The 18,670-nt window shown below is 47.3% G+C and overlaps 1 protein-coding gene across 1 annotated transcript in view; it reads left to right on the forward strand.

Annotated features, from left to right (window-relative positions):
- Window positions 1-18,670, forward strand: part of RGS7 (regulator of G protein signaling 7) — a 131,633-nt gene that overhangs the window by 77,984 nt on the left and 34,979 nt on the right. Inside the window, exons 3-5 of the mRNA XM_008158623.3 lie at window positions 4,663-4,713; window positions 11,196-11,302; window positions 14,985-15,036. Of these exons, the coding sequence (XP_008156845.1) occupies window positions 4,663-4,713; window positions 11,196-11,302; window positions 14,985-15,036 (210 nt within the window). The remainder of the gene's footprint in view (window positions 1-4,662; window positions 4,714-11,195; window positions 11,303-14,984; window positions 15,037-18,670) is intronic.

The raw sequence follows: 18,670 nt of genomic DNA on the forward strand, positions 1-18,670 counted from the left end.
CTCTGGCTCTCCAGGCACAGATAACGGAAAAGGACAACCTCCCTTCCCACAGCATTGGGCGGGGTGACTTTGAGGGACACAGACTGTGCAAAGCTCCCTGCCACAACCCCAGGAGCCTGGGCGCTCCAAGCGATTAAGAAAGAGCGTGAACGTGGGATTCGATTGTGGGTTCGCATCTCAGCTTCCGAGCTGTGCGGCTTTAGGTGAATGACTGCACTTCTCTGTTTTCGTTCAGGCTAGGGCGGCCCTTCTGTTTTAATTCCCCATGTACAGCATAAGAACCATGACTTGCTTCCTCTGTATTCAAAGGAATGATCCAGAGTTGCCTCTTATGATAAAACTAGAGGCCCGATGCACGAAGATTCGTACAAGAATAGGCCTTCCTTCCCCTGGCTGCCGGCACCACCTTCGCTCCTGCCGGAGCCGCCATTTTGCTCTGGCCCAGAGCCGCCTTTCCGCCTTCCCACACTGCCCAGAGGCCCGGAGCGGCTGGGACAGTGCCTGTGTATGCAAATTAATATGCCATCTTTGTTGGGTTAATTTGCATACTCACTCCTGATTGGCTGGTGGGTGTCGTGGAGGTATGGTCAATTTGCCTCTTACTCTTTTATTAGTGTAGATATTATGATCCACTCTGAGGGGGAAAGGGTTACTTGATAGGGTTGATTGTGTCTCCTTGAGGGTCTAGCACTATGATTATATCATGGACTCTCTCTATATAAATAGCCACGGTCCATAACGACGAAAGGCTTGACCTAACACCAAAAGTCAGTGGCTTGATCCCCATCTGGGGGTGTGCAGGAGGCAGCCGATCCATGATTCTCTCTTATCATGGATGTTTCTCTCTCCCCTCTCTCTTTCTCTCTGAAATCAATTTAAAAAATGTAAAAGAAGCATGTTTAAAAAAAATAGATTAAAACTTTCTGTGCTATGGAAGGCCATGTCAAGAGAAGGAGAAGATAAGCCACAGACTGGGAGAACACATTTTCAAAAGACACGTCTGATGAAGGACTGTTGCCCAAAATACACAGAGAATTCTTAAAACCCAACAAGAAGAAAACACACAACCTGATGGAAAAGGAGCCAGGGACCTCACCACACCCAGCGCCAAGGGAGATGGACAGATGGCAAAGAAGCATCAGGAAAGATGCTCCCCATCATGTGTCATCGGAGAAATGCCAACGAAAGCAACGAGGTACCACCGCGCACCTGTCGGCATGGCCCCCATCCAGACGCCGACACCACCAAATGCCAGGGAGGATGTGCCGCTGGCAGGGGTGCCAACTGGCCCAGCCGCTGTGGAAAGCTGGTTGGTGGCTTTTCACACAACTCAACCGACTCTGGCCCTGCCATCCAATCATCATGCTCTTTGGCATTTGCCCAGAGCAGTTCAAAACAGTCCGCCCGGGAACCTGCGCGTGAACGTTGATCACAGCTTTATTCAGAATTGCCAAACTGGGAAGCCACCGAGATGTCCTTCGGCTGAGTCAGCCTGCGCTGAGTCACCAGGAACGGGGTGGTTTATAAACAACTGGGACGGATGTGTCACCGTTCTGCAGGTCGGAAGGCTGGGATCCAGGTGCCCCTTGGGTGCTGGGAGGGACCCCCTGCCAGGCTGCTGACTTCTTGTTTGTACCCTCACATGGATTAGGAGGCCTGGGGAGTTCTCAGACCTCTTCTTATATTTCCTTTTCGCCCTTAACTTTATTTATATAGATAGATTTATTTATATATGTTAGATATATAGATATATAGATAGATATATAGATGTAGATGTGTATCTACAGATAGATGGATAGATAGATAGATAGATAGATAGAAGATAGATAGATAGATAGATAGATAGATAGATAGATAGATAGATATCAGAGAGGAAGGGAGAGGGAGAAAGAAGCATCAGTGATGGGAGAGAGTCATGGATCGGCTGCCTACTGCACGCCTCCTGCCGGGGATCAAGCCTGCAACCCAGGCATGTGCCTCGACCGGGAATTGAACCATGACCTCCTGGTTCATAGTTCAACGCTCTACCACTGAGCCACGCCAGCCGGGCCTCACCCTTAACTTTTATTGAGTTCTGGCTATGACCAGGACATGAATACCTAAAACTAGGCTAGGAAGGAAAGTTTCCCATTTCTTGAATTATGTAATTCCGAATTAGGCTTCTTTGTATTTTTTTTTTTTTTTATGCTCAGCACAAAAAAAAAAAAGAAAGAAAACTTTAAAAAACTTTCTCTAAAAGCATTTTTAAATCCCTTTTCACAGTGTGACAAAAAACGTAGTCCTGTTTGGAACGGTTGGCTTTCTTCAACTGCATGGACATCTTCTGGGGGCTGCTCACATGGGCTCCCCAAATAGATGTGCAAACGAGGAAATGGAGCGGGGTGCCTGGATCGTGCATAAGGTTGGGGTACCAAGAAGTCTACCTTCGTCAGGGTCCCTTCAGACATATATGAAACCTTGTTTCCCCTTCTCTTTCGTCAAGGGAGGACCTTAGGCTCTAAGGTTGCACATCTCACTTGACAATCCCCTTGCTCCCTGAAGTGGTTTTCCTTCCCTTTTTCAGAGCTTCCTTGAGGAGCTAAGTAAATCCATCTTCTCAAAATGCATTCAGCCCTGGCCGGGTTCGATTCCGGTGAAGGGCACATGCCTAGGTTGTGGGCTCAATCCCCAGTAGGGGGCGTGCAGGAGGCAGCTGATCAGTGATTCTCTCTCATCATGGATGTTTCTCTCTCTCCCCTCTCCCTTCCTCTCTGAAATCAATAAAAATATATTTTAAAAAAATATCCTACTCAGCCCTTGCCGGTTTGGCTCAGTGGATAGAGCATTGGCCTGTGGACTGAAGGGTCCTGGCTTTGATTCTGGTCAAGGGCACATGCCCGGGTTGCGGGCTTAATCTCCCCAGTGTTGGGTGTGCAGGAGGCAGCCGATCCATGATGTTTCTCTCATCATTGATGTTTTTCTCTGTCTCTCCCTCCCTCTTCTCCCTCTTTGAAATCACTAAAAATATCAAAATGCATTTAAACCAAGGGCAGCTGTGAAAGGAACAATGAAAAAAGAAGAACTCCCGACACTTGGAGTTATTTTTAAAATGCATGCCTGTCGAATTCGATGGTGGGTCTGAGTGTACTCAGAACTTTTAGGACATTATCGCCAAGTTGGATCATCAAGTTAATTTTGAAATTAGTTTTGAGATCTTTTGCAGCTAGAATTACTCAGCCCTGGTTAACATATGTAACTTACTTATCAGATTTCAGGTGGGCAGGCTGTACATCAGCCAGTCTCCAAGAGAGGCAGAAATGGGATTTCAGTTCACACGAAATTTCATTCACGCAGCCCCGATGCAGCCTATCATGGATGCACAACTATTTCCATTCATGTTTTTGACATTTTACGTAGAAAGTAGAGGCCCGATGCATGAAGATTCGTGCAAGAATGGGCCTTCCTTCCCCTGGCTGCCAGCACTGCCTTCGCTCCGGCCCAGAGCAGCCTTTCTGCCTTCCCATGATGCCCAGAGGCCTGGATTGGCTGGGGCAGTGCAGAATGCCTGCGTCATCGCCATGGTAACAATGCAAGCATCCTGCCCCTGGCCACTCAGTGCCTACGTATGCAAATTAAACTGCCAGCTTTGTTGGATTGATTTGCATACTCACTCCTGATTGGCTGGTGGGCATCAGAAAGGTACGGTCAATTTGCACATTTCTCTTTTATTAGTGTAGATGAGAAAACCAACTTTTAATAGTAATGAAAATCCCAGGTACATCACTCCTCTTTAACTCCCATTTCTGCTCATGTTTTCTTTTTCTAAAAATATATTTTTATTGATTTCAGAGAGGAAGGGGGAGGGAGAGAGAGATAGAAACCTCAATAATGAGAGAGAATCATGGATCGGCTGCCTCCTGCACGTCCCACACTGGGGATGGAGCCTGCGACCCGGGCATGTGCCCTGACCGGGAATCGAATCATTACCTCCTGGTTCATAGGTCGATGCTCAACTGCTGAGCCACACTGGCTGGGCTCTGCTCATACTTTCACCATTCATTTGATTCACGATGCCACTGGCCTGGGCAACCTCGAGTCTCGATTCAGTTCTCCCACTCACCAAAGTCCTGAAGCAAGTGTCCGATTTAGTGTTAATTCACTTGTACATGGAACTGGCCCAGAGCCTTATCCTCTCCATCCTGGATCACAGCCTGTAGCAGTGTTGACCCCCTGCTTTCTTTCTACCTGGTCTGAGGCACGCCACTTGCACGGCCAGTCCAGTTCCTTGAACTCGCTTTGATAAGGTCGTCTTTTGCTCAAATACAATGTGTCTCTTCCTCTGACCGATGTATGGAAAAATAATCCAGATTCTTTCGCCTAGAGTTCAAGACCTGCAGTATGGACACGTACTAGTTCCGTGTTCCTGTTATTCCCAGCGCCCAGTGTACAGAAAGTGTGCAATGGATGGCTTTTATGGACTGTTCTCCACCTTTGACCTCTGACACATGCCCCTTCAGCAACTGCATTTCTGTCTTGTTCATAGATCAAAATGTACCTCAAACCTAACAATTTCTGCAGATCCTCTGTCATCTCTCCTGTATACTAGTATGAGTCCCAGAAGTTAAGAATTCTTAATATATAGAGACAAATGTTTACATATACTTGTGTTTTTCTTTTTTCTAGGCTCAGACATTGTTCAGTGGTTAATAAAGAACCTAACGATAGAAGATCCAGGTAAATATATCATTTTCCCAATCATTGAATTCTTTTTGTGCTTTTAAGAAATACGTTTCTAATCTGACAAGCAAGCAAACCTGAAAGATTTGTAATTACACTTCACTAGGATGGTAGCCTTTATGCAAATGTAATGGTAGTCAACATATATTCATCTAAAATTTATTTAGTCTATGTTTACCGTTTTTTTTTTTTTTTACATATTTGATATTCCACTTTATAAAACTTGGTTTGGGTGGCATGGCGATGGTTAGCCTGGAGGGACTGTGTGCATGTTCACGAACTATTGAACATGGAATTTTATAGCCAGTGATCACGAGGTCATGACATTTCTCTTCGTGAGACACATAAAAGTGAATCTCATTCATTCATAGTTGCCGTCCCTCCATTTTGGCATGAGGTCTGAGCATGTTGTTATTTTCCGTCATGCCCACACGATCCTCTTTAATGCTCTTATTTAAATCGCGCATCCATTCACTGTGGTGGACACTGGGTCTATGCTGCAGCACTAATCTGCTTTCCAGGGTCTGGGAATAGCTCTGCATCGCCTGGGACACATTCCTACGTATGTGAGGACTACTTAATGACTTTTATTTATTTATTTATTATTATTTTTTAAATTTTTTTACAGCGAGGAAGGGAGAGGGAGAGAGAGTTAGAAACATCAGATGAGGGAGAAACATCGATCAGCTTCCTCCTGCACACCCCCTACTGGGCATGTGCCTGCAACCAAGGTACATGCCCTTGACCGGAATCGAACCTGGGACCCTTGAGTTCGCAGGCCGACGCTCTAGCCACTGAGCCAGACCGGTTAGGGCCTTTTAAATAGTATCTTGTAAGAGCCTTCCCATGTGGCAAACAGCTCTCATCGCTGAAATGAAAATAAGATGTATTTGTTTACAAAAGATGCTGAGAAAACAAACAAAAAACAAACAAAAAAATTGGGGATTATAGTGACTGAGATTGTCATGGCAGAGAAAGATGGAAATACACTAACTACTGACCCCATCTTCCTTTGATTCGAACAGAATTCTGCTCGGCTCTGCTCCTACCTCTTATTCTACCTTAGAATGCTCTGGAAAGAACAGTACGTGGGGATGCAAACATTTTATTTTTCTTTGTTTTGAGCTAACTTTATAAAAGCCGTGTCATCATAAAGTGTAGCTCTCATTCCAAATGCCTGCGTGCCTCCCCTGTTCCTTTGGTACATGAGCTTTGAAAATACTTATCCTAGCACCGTGGTCGGCAAACTGCAGCTCGCGAGCCACAGACGGCTCTTTGGCCCCTTGAGTGTGGCTCTTCCACAAAACACCACGGCCTGGGCGAGTCTATTTTGAAGAAGTGGCGTTAGAAGTTTACGTTTAAAAAATTTGGCTCTCCAAAGAAATTTCAATCGTTGTGCTGTTGATATTTGTCTCTGTTGACTAATGAGTTTGCCGACCCCTCCCCTAGCCGGTTAGTCGATAGAGCGTCAGCCAGTGGATTGAAAGGTCCCAGGTTCGATTCTGGTCAAGGGCATGTACCTTCATTGCAGGCTCCTCCCTGGCCTGGGCCCTGGTGGGGCACGAGCAGGAGGCAACCAATCGATGTGCTTCTCTCACATCGATGTTTCTCTCCGTCCTTCCCTCTCTCTCTCTTCCACTCTCTCTAAAAATCAGTGGAAAATATCCTTAGGGGAGGATTAAAAAACACACACACGTTATCTGTGAGCTGTCACGTCCACACGAAGTAAACAAAAGTGCCCCTTTATTAGTTCCTGTTCCAGGGCTAGTGAACCGTTCTGTGAAAACTTTCCGGGTTTCTAAGGCAGCCTTTAACACTCCGATGACAACATGCAAGAAATCCCAGATTGCAGCCATCACACACACACGCTCTGACAAGATTGATTAGGGTGACCTAGTTCCAGATAACAGGTATTACCCACGCACTCATCTTGCGAACGTGCATTTCCCGTTGTAAGTAATGCCTTAAGGGGAAACAGCCAATCAATTCCTCACGTCTTTGGGCAACTGCTCCTACCTCACCTTCCCGCCGGGGCGGCCAGGGCTTTGGGTATGTGCCCAGGAAATATTACGCGTTGTCCCATTATTTTCCTGTGAGATGAGCATGAGCCATCGTTTTCTTTCTCTGCTAATTTCAGTGCCTTATTAGGCCCTCCTCAGAGGAGAGAATGAGCGCACTGGGTGGCTCAGTGGTTGAGCATCGACCTATGAACCAGGAGGTCATGGTTTGACTACTGGTCAGAGCACGTGCCCATGTTGCGGGCTCGATCCCCAGTAGGGGGCGCACAGTAGGCAGCCAGCCGATCCATGATTCTCTCTCATCACTGATGTTTCTCTCTCTTTCTCTCTCCTTCTCCCTTCCTCTCTGAAGTCAATAAAAATATTTTTTTTTTAAAGAAAGAAAGAAAATAGAGGGACTTTCTTGCAGGCTTTTCTCTGTCTCTGGCCTGGTCAGTGTGCCTGGCACGTAATAGATGCTCAGTCAGTATGATTGAATTGAATATACTCAGCGAAGAACATATTAACATAAAATGGGTTGCATCTATTCTGTTTCATTGAACGTTTTATAAGGTACACTAGCGTTCCCGTTGTAGGAAAAATCCTGCAATAGGATTTCCTGCTGAACTCTACCCCGCCTCCGTTCCTCCCTTGCCGCCCGCCTCGCCTTCTCCTCCAGCCCGCCCGCGTTTCCCTTCGCCCCCGGCCCCGCCTCCGCTCCGCCCTTGCCGCCCGCCTCGCCTTCTCCTCCAGCCCGCCCGCGTTTCCCTTCGCCCCCGGCCCCGCCTCCGCTCCGCCCTTGTCTCCCGCCCCGCCTTCTCCTCCAGCCCGCCCACGTTTCCCTTCGCCCCCGGCCCTGACTTCGCTCCTCCCTTCTCCTCCCCCCACCCCCCTGGCTTGCTTGCTTCTTTGAAGCTTTACTCCCCTTTGCAGCTCTTGGCTTCTTTCCACACTGTCTTGATATGCAAATTAGCCGCCATCTTTGTTGGGGTAATTTGCATACTCGTCCTGATTGGTTGGTGGGCGTGGCTTGGCTGGTGGGCGTGGCTTAGGTGTGGTGAAGGTGTGGTCAATTTGTATATTTGTCTATTATTAGATTAGATTCCCACATTCATGGCTCAAGGTCTGGATACAGGCCTGACCTCTGGGAAAAGTCCTGTGTCTCTCCAGCACGGCCAAGGGGGAGCCTGAGTGGGGGCCGTGAAGAAGTTAGAAAAGACAGACGAGAGAATGAAGCTGGGGCTGGGTGGGACACTGTCCTCTCTGTTGGAGAGCTAGCGACAGCGCCAAGGACTACCAGCCGTGTCTTTATTGTATAGCAGATGCCACGAGGCAAAGGAAGGGCGTGGTCAAGATGTGACAACATTTTCGTGGGTTTCCATCCTACTCAACTACATGCACCTGAACTCTATCAAGCCCATGTCACTCAGGCACGTGGGGCCACATGTTCGGACCATAGGTCCAAGTTCACAACCACAGCTGTTGGCTGTCATGGTGCGGGGAGGGCTCTGCTCTCCACGCTGGGACTTGCACGTGGCTTTGCCAGGAGAGGACGGTGCCCTCTTATTAGTCCGAGGCTTGAACCTGTCCAAACACTGTGGCCGCTCTCCACATCCTTCCTGGGTTCCCATGACCCTCAGGACACAGAAAGGGGTTTCGCTGTGGAACAGATGCTGACACTTCCCAGGGTGACCCGCCCGTAGGTTTCAGGTAATTCGTTTTTCTCGGAGTAAAGGCAGTGATGGATGCTAATCAACGGCAGGGAAAATGCTCTCAGTGTTCTGAAACAGCCTAAGAAAGTTGCTTTTATTCTGTGGGAAAAGAAGAGCTGATGAGCAAATAGAAGCTCCTGTTAGAGACAGAACGTGATATATTGGTGGAAAGAAGAGCGCCCTGGACACCCAGCAAAGCACAGCAAGGACACAGCAAGAGTCTCACAAAGAGATAAATAAATTCATCGGCTGGACATGTCTCTCGAGGCCTAAAATAATAGCCTAGGAAGTGAAGTAACACCTTGAGGTGATGCTTTTTTTTTTTCTTCTGGGAGAGTTCCAGACATTTGAACGCCATTAAAATGCACCCAGACACCCTGCAGACACCCTCTCTTGTGGAACAGGACGCAAGGGCAGGGCACTGGCTTCCAGCTTAGAAAGGGAGCCGCTGCAGACACTGATTTTCTGACAGTTCAGGGCAAGTGGGTAGGCCAGCTTTTTGGGGAATCACAGGTGCCTGTTGGCGAGCGGTAGGAGATAGGACAAAGATGGTGGAGTTTTTTCTTTTTAAATTTCTTTATTGATTATGGTATCATATATTTGTCCTCATCCCCCCATTCCCATCCCAAAGCCCTCCCCACGCATGCCCCCACCCCCCTGTCGTCCGTGACCACTGGTTAGGCTCATATGCATGCATACAAGTCCTTTGGTTGATCTCTCTCCCTTCCCCCCACCCTCCCCTGCCTTCCCTCTGAGGTGTGACAGTCTGATCGATGCTTCCCTGTCTCCAGGTCTGTTTTTGTTCATCAGTCTATGTTGTTCATTATTTCCCCTAGATGCGTGAGATCATGTGATACAAGAAATACACTTATAAGAACCGAAAATGAGACAAGCCATAATGGTTATGCTGACAGGCAAATGAATAAGTCTGTAGTGAGTTTATTTCTGGGCCAACAGTTCTTTTGAGTCCCAATTTCAATGTCAAACAGTTCCTTATGTGCACATGCCAGCACTGATATTTCAGTTCTGGATGGTGGGCAAATGGTGGTAATGCAGGTCGATGGTGGAGGTTTGGATCACACCAAACCCTGCCTCGCTCTTGTGAGCTGTTTCCACTCAGCCAGGTGTGCGATGGAAGGGGAATGTCTTGTCCTTCCACAGTAGGTACATTTACCTGGCCTCGCCTTTTTATAAACACGCACCCTAAGTGTTATTCACGGCTTCCCAGCTCTCCTCGGTGCCCCCACATTTGATAAATTTGCCTAATTTACCAGCAGATGTGCGATGGCAGCCTAATAAATTTCTGGCCACTGATGCAGTACCATAAACAGGAATAAGCAATTGAAAGCTTGAAAGACTTTTTAATCCATTAACCTGACTTGCTTTTTTTTTAAAAAAAATATTTTTATGGAGTTCATATTTCGGGAACTACTGTGAGAATCCTTAGGTTAAAGAACCATTTTAGCTACTTGTCTAAGAAACAGAAATACATCTATACATAAATTGCGTATAAACATACACAAACATAAAGAAATCTCACTCTTTTGTATTTTCTATATACTTATACACTTGTTAGAATAAAAAATGTATTTTGCACAGGTTCGTATTGCCCAGACTTCACGTTAGCAAACTTATGTCATCCCTGCACACATACAGTGATAGCTCTATTAATCAAATTTGATTAATCCTTTGCTGGAAGCAATTGTTGGCTGCTGTAGACCGAGTATGACAGTTACAGTATTATGTTCTGTTTTCCAGCCTGTTGGGAAAATACAACGTTTTCATTGTCAAATAAGCCTCTTCCTTGTCCATATCTAGAATACCGTATAAATAAAATACCTTATATCGTAAAAGCTAGAGCAGTTTGGACACTCATAGGACTGTAGGCTCACTCAGTGCAGCGTAAATGGTTTAACATTCCCTGCGAGAATCACTGTTAAAGATCTGTTAGAATGATCACTGATAGTATTTGATATTTATGCTATAAGCCAGGGGGTGATGCAAGTGGGAACACTTTTAAAAGTTTAAAGTGCTGCCTAGCTGGTGTGGCTCAGTGGTTGAGCATCAACCTATGAACCAGGAGGTCACGGTTCAATTCCCAGTCAGGGCACGTGCCCCAGTTGCAGGCTTAATCCCCAGTAGGGGGCGTGCAGGAGGCAGCTGATCAATGGTTCTGTCTCATCATTGATGTTTCTGTCTCTCTTTCCCTCTCCCTTCCTCTCTGAAATCAGTAAAAATATATTTAAAACAAGCAAACAAACAAACAAAGAAATAAAATAAGAGTCTAAAGTGCTATATAAATGCAAATAGAATTGTTTGTGGATGTGTGGATCAACATGAACATGCCCCATCTATGAAATGAAGGAGTCAGATTCTGTGATTTCAGAATATTCTTTCCGTTTCAGTGTCCCATAACTTTGTGCTGTGTTTTTGTCATCACGGGGTGGGGTTCACCCCTGCACAGTCACTACCAGCAACCAGAGGTGTCTTAGTTCCTCCTGGGAAAGAGCTGAACGAAGAAGAAAAAGAACAAGGTCTTTTGGGTGCAAGAATGTGCTCAAAAGGAAACGTGACGAAGTGTCTCTCTCACACATCGATGTTTCTCTCTCTGTCTCTCCCCCTCCCTTCCACTCTCTCTGAAAATCAGAGGGAAGATGACCCTGGGTGAGGATTCACAACAACAAAAGGAAACATGACAAAGCCCTCCTCTTCTGTAAATCTGTAATTTTAAAAAGGTCTTCATGCATGTTTGTTTGTTTTCGTGCAATAGTGGAGGCCCTCCATTTGGGGACGCTGATGGCTGCCCACGGCTACTTCTTCCCGATCTCAGATCACGTCCTCACCCTCAAGGATGACGGCACCTTTTACCGGTTTCAAGTAAGTTCAATGAAGATATTCTTTAACAGTGAAACAGACATCTTATTTTGTTTGTTAATTGTTTTGACAGAAGATTTGAAAATTGTAACTTATTTGACTTAGGCCAGTTAGTAACAATCTGTTAAATTTAAGACGTAAGAATATGAAGCAAAGAAAGATGGCTTGTGCTTCGTTTAGATGGTTTGTGAACGCTAAATTCTCCGATGACTAGAGCTATCTATATATATAAAAGCCTAAGCAACCGAACGACCGAAGGACCGGTTGCTATGATGTGCACTGACCACCAGGGGGCAGATGCTCAATCCAAGAGCTGCCCCCTGGTGGTCAGTGCGCTCCCACAGCCAACATCCCCCTGCTGGCCAACCTCCCATGATCCCTCCCCCCCGCCGGCCGGCCGGCCCCGATCGGCCCCGATCACTGGCCAGGCCGAGGAACCCCGCCTGTGCACGAATTCGTGCACCAGGCCTCTAGTATTACATATAAAATGGTAACAATTTTAATGGCCATCTACATTTGAAATAGGATCTAAATATTTGTAAATCTAATAATCATCGAATCTTAAAGATTTTAAAAAACAGAAAAGACAGAAAAGCCAGGAAAAGCTGAATCCCTACTATAGTATCTACCAAGACATTGGTCAGTCCAGGTGTTCACTTCCACGTCGGGGGACGGCTCCAGGAAGCAGAAGGTTCTATATTACATTGAGCTGAAATTCAGCTCCGTGGAAGGATTTTAAAAACCATGAATTAAAATGGAAAACTTGTCATATCATGTTTACAATTGTTCCCCTGGACAATTGAGATTCTAGCCATCATTACACATCTGAAAAGAAGCTCCAGGGCATGAGTTTGATTCAAACAGAACCCTTATTTCATTGGCATGTAACAGTATGTAAATCTGTCTCAATTTTTAGTACATTTTTAATCATGTCATTTTGTATTAATGTAAACTTGCAGTTGTCCAATTTTCATCTCTTCGCTAATTGGAATTGACATCTGACATCATTTTCCCGGTCTCTTTTGTATTTCAGAGAGGAAGGGAGAGGGAGAGAGAGATAGAAACATCAATGATGAGAGCGAATCATTGATCAGCTGCCCACAACCTGGGCATATGCCCTGACCAGGAATCGAACCATGACCTCCTGGTTCATAGGTCGGCACTCAACCACTGAGCCAAGCCAGCTGGGCTCTTCCGGGTCTCCTTTATGACTTTCACTACATTAAAAATGTGCCAAAGATTATTAAGAAATGGCTGGACAGTTTTGGATTGTTTTTTTTTATCACAGCTAAAGAAGCCAACACTCACACATTAAAATGCCCTAACGTCTATGCAGACTGTAAAAGCGTATTTTTTAAAATTCTAGCAAGCTACAAGGGTTTGCTGTTTATTAAATTGCCTTTTGCTATAAATAAAAAATTTTTCCTAGGAAAAAATCTTACAGTATTAGTGAAGAATGCTGCTTTTATGACATTTCCACATAATATTAGAGAATACAATAGTTTCATTCTTTCATTTTTACATTCAGGAAATTCTTACTAAATGATAAAAGAACAAAGAAAAATTGTAAGAATGCAGCAAGAAGACCTTGTGGTTTGAAAGAAATAAAAGAATGTATCTGAACAATCTAGCTAGAATAGGTACTTTAAAAGTTGAATAGATATTGTGTGCGTACACACACACACACACACACACACACACACACACACACACCTCCCAAAATAAAGAGACGATCCGAAGGGGATAATGAACTCCAAGAGAAGTGTCTCAAAACCCAGCAGCCCACATGAAAGCAAGATTTTCATTACTTTGTCCCCCAATGGTGTCCCCAGAATCTTTACCCACTTGCATTTCTAAGAAATTAAATCCGCAAAAGGCATCCCCCACAGAGTCAAGGTGGGATTCGGATGAGGAAGGGCCTGTGTAAAGCCTTCCTAGCCTCTACGTCTGATGGTTCAACCTTTTCCCCCTAAATTTCTGCAGCCCCTTGGTTCTCACGTGTACAAAACTCGTTATTAGCAGCTATCTCTAGAATACCGCAGCAATTGCCAAGGAGCAGAGAGGAAATCAGAAAACCCGGGGAGTCCTGAACAGCTCAGGATGCTCTCCCCCAAAACAAACAGTTCTCCCCATCACTCCCCTCCTGGAGATGCCTCTTCTAGAAGGTAGAATTATTAGATAGCCCAGTGGTCGGCAAACTCATTAGTCCACAGAGCCAAATATCAACAGTACAACGATTGAAATTTCTTTTGAGAGCCAATTTTTTAAACTTCTTCTAATGCCACTTCTTCAAAATAGACTCACCCAGGCCATGGTATTTTGTGGAAGAGCCACACTCCAGGGGCCAAAGAGCCGCATGGGGCTCGCGAGCCGCAGTTTGCCGACCACGGAGATAGGCAATCAGAGATGACACACATGTGCTGGTTATACATGGGTAGTTAATAAAATCCTACATAATAAAAGCCTAATATGCTAAGTGTTCGACCGCTCTTCCAGTTGCTATGACGTGCACTGACCACCAGGGAGCAGACGATCCGACCGGTAGGTTAGCTTGCTGCTGGGATCCGGCCGATGGGACTGGGGCAAGACTGGCCAGACATGCCCTGGAGGCTCCTAACCCCTCACCCACCCACCCCCGCGGTCTCTCCCTGGCCCCAACTGTGCACCTGTGGGGTTCCTCAGCCTGGCCTGTGCCCTCTCGTAATCCGGGACCCCTCAGGGGATGTCAGAGAGCCGGTTTTGGCCCGATCCCCACAGGCCAGGCCAAGGGACCCCACTGGTGCACAAATCCGTGCACCAGGCCTCTAGTTGACTAATAAATAAGACCCCAAGGCCAATGTCTGTAGTCACTGTTCCGTTGGGTCCTGGGGTCACCATCATCCGAGAAGACGGAGTTCGATAGACAGGTGGTCATTGATTTTCCTCATGATCCGGAGCCAAGCATGTCCAGCTAGCAGAGCTAGAAAAGCCCTTTTAGGAAATATACAGCGTTGACCATGACAATAGGGTCCTTCAGATCAGACATCGTCTTGGTAGTTTCGTCAGTTTGTTTCTAGAACTTGACAGAATCAGACTTCTGTCTGTTGTCAATCATATCAATCAAGTAAGATATTACAAGTTAAAGACATGATCTCTGGTTGGCGCCGTTTAAAAATGTAGAGCAATACATGTCTATATGAAGAGATGTTTTTTAAAGTGAAGGGGTGGGGGAGGACACATTGTTTTCATGCGGTTGGATACAGTGAAGAGCTGTAATATATATTGAAAAAAACCAAGGCCAATGATGGCCAGGCTGCGGGGAGAGAGTTTGACTCAAGGTTGAGCTTGGGATCGACCGATGGCCATGTTGAGGTACATGAGTCATAGAAAGCAATTGGTTATATTTAAACACATTTTATCCCAAATCATACTGTCACCCTCTGCTTTCCGTCTTGGTGGACTCAAACGTTGTATGTCAGTTGACATAAAATTGCAGCCCATGTGGGATATCTTGGGGGCAGGATCATTGCTCAGCAAAGCACGCATAGAAGAAAAGCCTTCCGTCGCCTCTCTGGATCATAAACAGATCTTCACTGAACTATTCTAGAACCTCGAGAATTGCTAAATATAAACACCGCTCATAAGCCAGTCACTCTGGTCATTATTTCCATGTCTGACCTGGGTTCCGCTTCTTTTCATCCCACAGACGCCCTACTTTTGGCCATCCAATTGCTGGGAGCCGGAAAACACGGATTACGGTCAGTGCAATATCCCATTGTCTGCGGGGCAGCCCGTGTGGCTGCGTGAACGTGTGCTTGCATGTTCATGGCTTTTGTGACGGAGAAAAGAACACGGCCATTCTCGGGATGGGGCTCGTGTTTCTAACACGGGATTGACGAATGGCTGTGTTTTTTTGGAAAGTTCTACCAAACCCGGTGGCAACTCTTTCCGTGGAATAGTGTCCGCTGAGGCTGTTAAAGAAAAATAGATTTTCTTCTGAAGAGGTTAAAGACCGATAAACAAGCTTTAAAGAAAGGCTATTATTATTTTTCCATCGCACATTGGTCTACTAAAAAGAGTTATTACAAAGGGGCTCAGAGGGTCAGCGTTCTTGCTCCCCTCTCCCACCAGGCAGTGGGAGTTGTGGTAAGTCCATTGAGTTTCTGAGGCTTCATTTTTCTCACTATCTTTTAAAAATATATTTTTACTAGAGGCCCGGTGCACGGATTCGTGCACATTGAAAGGGAATTAATTAGAAGGGTTCTGGCAGGGCAGGATTTTGTGAGATGGACCACGCATGCCCTGGAGCTAACCTCCTGCAGTCACTCCCCAGCCGGCCACACTTGGGGCGGTGCTGGGGCTCAAAGGGCATCTGCAGAGTGAGTGGGGTCCCTCCGGCAGGTGGGATCCCTCGGCCTGGCCTGCAGGAATCGGGCTGAAACCGGCAGTCTGACATCCCCCGAGGGGTTCCGGAGTGCAAGAGGGCACTCTGCCAAGTGGCTGTCACTCGGAAGCTCTTGAATTGAGCATCTGCCCCCTGGTGATCATTGCGCCTCATAGCTACCGGTCGGACTGTCGGATGGTGGTCGGTCACTTAGGCTTTTATATATATAGATTGATTTCAGAGAGGAAGGGAGAGGGAGAGAGAGAAATAGAAACATCAATGATGAGAGAGAACCATGGATCGCTGCGTCCTGCACACCCCACACTGGGGATTGAGCCCACAACCCGGGCATGTGCCCTGACCGGGAATCGAACCGTGACCTCCTGGTTCAAAGGTCGATGCTCAACCACTGGGCCACGCGGGCCGTGCTGATTGCACTGTTTCTCTGGCTGTTAAGTAGACCGAATGTGCTGTGCCGTTGTATTTCCGTCATTGTCATGGAACAAATTCTGGCAGGCCGTACATCCTGTGACGACCTGGGCTGTGTTTTCGTGTTAAGTTTTGAGGTTGTCGGGTTCTCGTTAAAGAAGCTTCTGGTTAAGCCAACAAATGTTTTTCTGAGCCTGCGGAGTCTCCTGCTGCTGCTTTCTGGTTTCTCTGTAACGCTTTGGCCAGCTCCCAGCTGTTGTAATAAAAGTCACGGTGATAACACATTGTGCTCACAGGTCACTGTGCTATTTGCCAGGTTCCAGTATTGTACCTCCAGCTGATGCCCTGGACGGGGGAGCAAGAGGCAGAGCTTGCAAAGCCTTCCCAAAGATTCTTCTGTTTTAAAATATATATTCTTATTGATTTCAGGGAGGAAGGGAGAGGGAGAAAGAGAGGGAGAGAGAACTGGAAACATCCATGAGGAGAGAGAATCATGGCTCGGCTGCCTCCTGCACGCCCCACACTGGGGATGGAGCCCGCAACCCGGGCATGTGCCCTGACCGGGAATCAAACCGTGATCACCTGGTTCCTAGGTCGACGCTCAACCCACTGACCCACCCCGGCCGGGCCATCTTTCTGTTTTAAATGTATTTTACCAGCTGGACAACAATGTCTCTGCTTAGGTTCCAGGAGGATCTAGGATTTCTCGGCCCAACTTGTGGAGAGCAGCTACAGTGTTTGGATAGGTTCAAGCCTTGGACTGATGAGAGGGCAGCGTCCTCTTGTCGCCATGTGCAAGTCCCAGCGTGGAGGGCAGGGCCCTCCCCGCACAATTGTAGCCAGAGGCTTTAGTTGTCAGCTTGAACCTATGGTCCGAACACGTGGCCCCACGTGCCTGAGTGATGTGGGCTCGATAGAGTTTAGATGCATGTAATTGAGTAGGATCGAAACCCACGAGGACATTATAACCACGCCCTTCCTTTGCCTCATGGCATCTGGCTATAAAATAAAGAGACGGCTTGTAGTCCGTGGCACTGTCACTAGCTCTCCATCAGAGAGGACAGTGTCCCACCGTGACCCATCTTTTATTCTCTCGTCTGTCTTTTCTCAATCCTTCACCGAACCTGGCTGAGCTGGCGTGGCACAGAAGGCGCCCTGGGGCTGAGTATGCCATGGCCGTGCCAGCTCGCCACACCAACTGACTCTCTCAACTCTCAGTTCAAACCACCGGATGAGATACATGGTCGCTAGAACATGCCAAGAGGGACTTGTGGCAATGGAATCACCAGGGCGCTATTTTAGCCATTGCTGAATACACGTTAGAGATGACTAAATCCTGTTCAGGAGCCGGGGCAGTACCCTGGGAGGGCCGCCCGTCCCAGGCACAGGTCCACCAGCTGAATAAGTGCCACAGCCTCTTTCCGGAGTGTCCCGCAAAGCCTTGGGGTGAACTCTGTAGACACGTGCGTGGGGATCCTGGCCACCACCCAGCCTTACTGTCCCTAGGACCGCTGTGGTGAGCCAAGCACAGAGGACTCTCCCCCTGAGCCCTGGGTCACGGTATGGACAGCAGGACCATGACAGGTGTCAAACAGACACTAGAAAACCAGTAGCCCAGGACTCAAAGCCCCCGCTGACACTTTCCCTGAGTCAGTGTATTTCCTACCTGCCATGAGCAGGCCTGTCAGCGTCCTTCAATCTACGTATGCAAAGCATCGTGCTCAGGCAGTCACAGCAGGAACAGAGGGGAGCGAGAGGCTAAAAGCCCGTGGTCGGCAAACCGCGGCTCGCGAGCCACCTGCGGCTCTTGGGCCCCGTGGAGTGTGGCTCTTCCACAACATACCACGGCCTGGGCGAGTCTGTGTTGAAGAAGTGGCGTTAGAAGAAGTTTAAGTTTAAAAAAAATGTGGCTCTCAACAGAAATGTCAATCGTCGTGCTGTTGATATTTGGCTCTGTGGACTCATGAGTGTACCGACCACTGGGCCGCTAAGCCGCGCGGAAGAAGTCAGAACCGGACGATGTCACTCCTGCGTGGGGTATAAAACTGAAAGCAACAAATGAACAAGCAAGGCAAACAGAGTCAGAGACACAGACATCATTCTGGTGGTTACCAGAGGGGAGGGGGCGGTGAGGGAGGAGGTACAGGGGTAAAGGGGGTCCCATATACGGCGATGGGAGGTGACTTACCTTGGCGTGGTAAACACACAATGCCATTCACAGGTGGTGTATTCTAGAATCGCACACTTGAAACCTACATAATCAATGTCGCTTTTTATTTATTCATTCATTTACTGTTGTAAGTATGACAGGTGTCTCCTTGGTGTGTGTGTGTGTGTGTGTGTGTTTTCCCCATTTGACCCCCCTCCACCCTGCACCCGCCCCTCCCAGGCCTTCACCACTCGATGGTCTGGGTCCACACATGCATATAAGTTCCTAGGTTAACCGCTCCCCGTCCCCCACCCTCCCCCCACACTTTCCTCTGAAATTCGTCGGTCTGTTCCGTGCGTCTCTGTCTCTGGATCTGTTTTGTCCATCGGTTCATTTTGTTCCTTAGCTTCCACCGGTGAGTGAGATCCTG

This window comes from Eptesicus fuscus, chromosome 24, assembly GCF_027574615.1.
Source record: "Eptesicus fuscus isolate TK198812 chromosome 24, DD_ASM_mEF_20220401, whole genome shotgun sequence".
Classification (NCBI taxonomy): domain Eukaryota; kingdom Metazoa; phylum Chordata; class Mammalia; order Chiroptera; family Vespertilionidae; genus Eptesicus; species Eptesicus fuscus.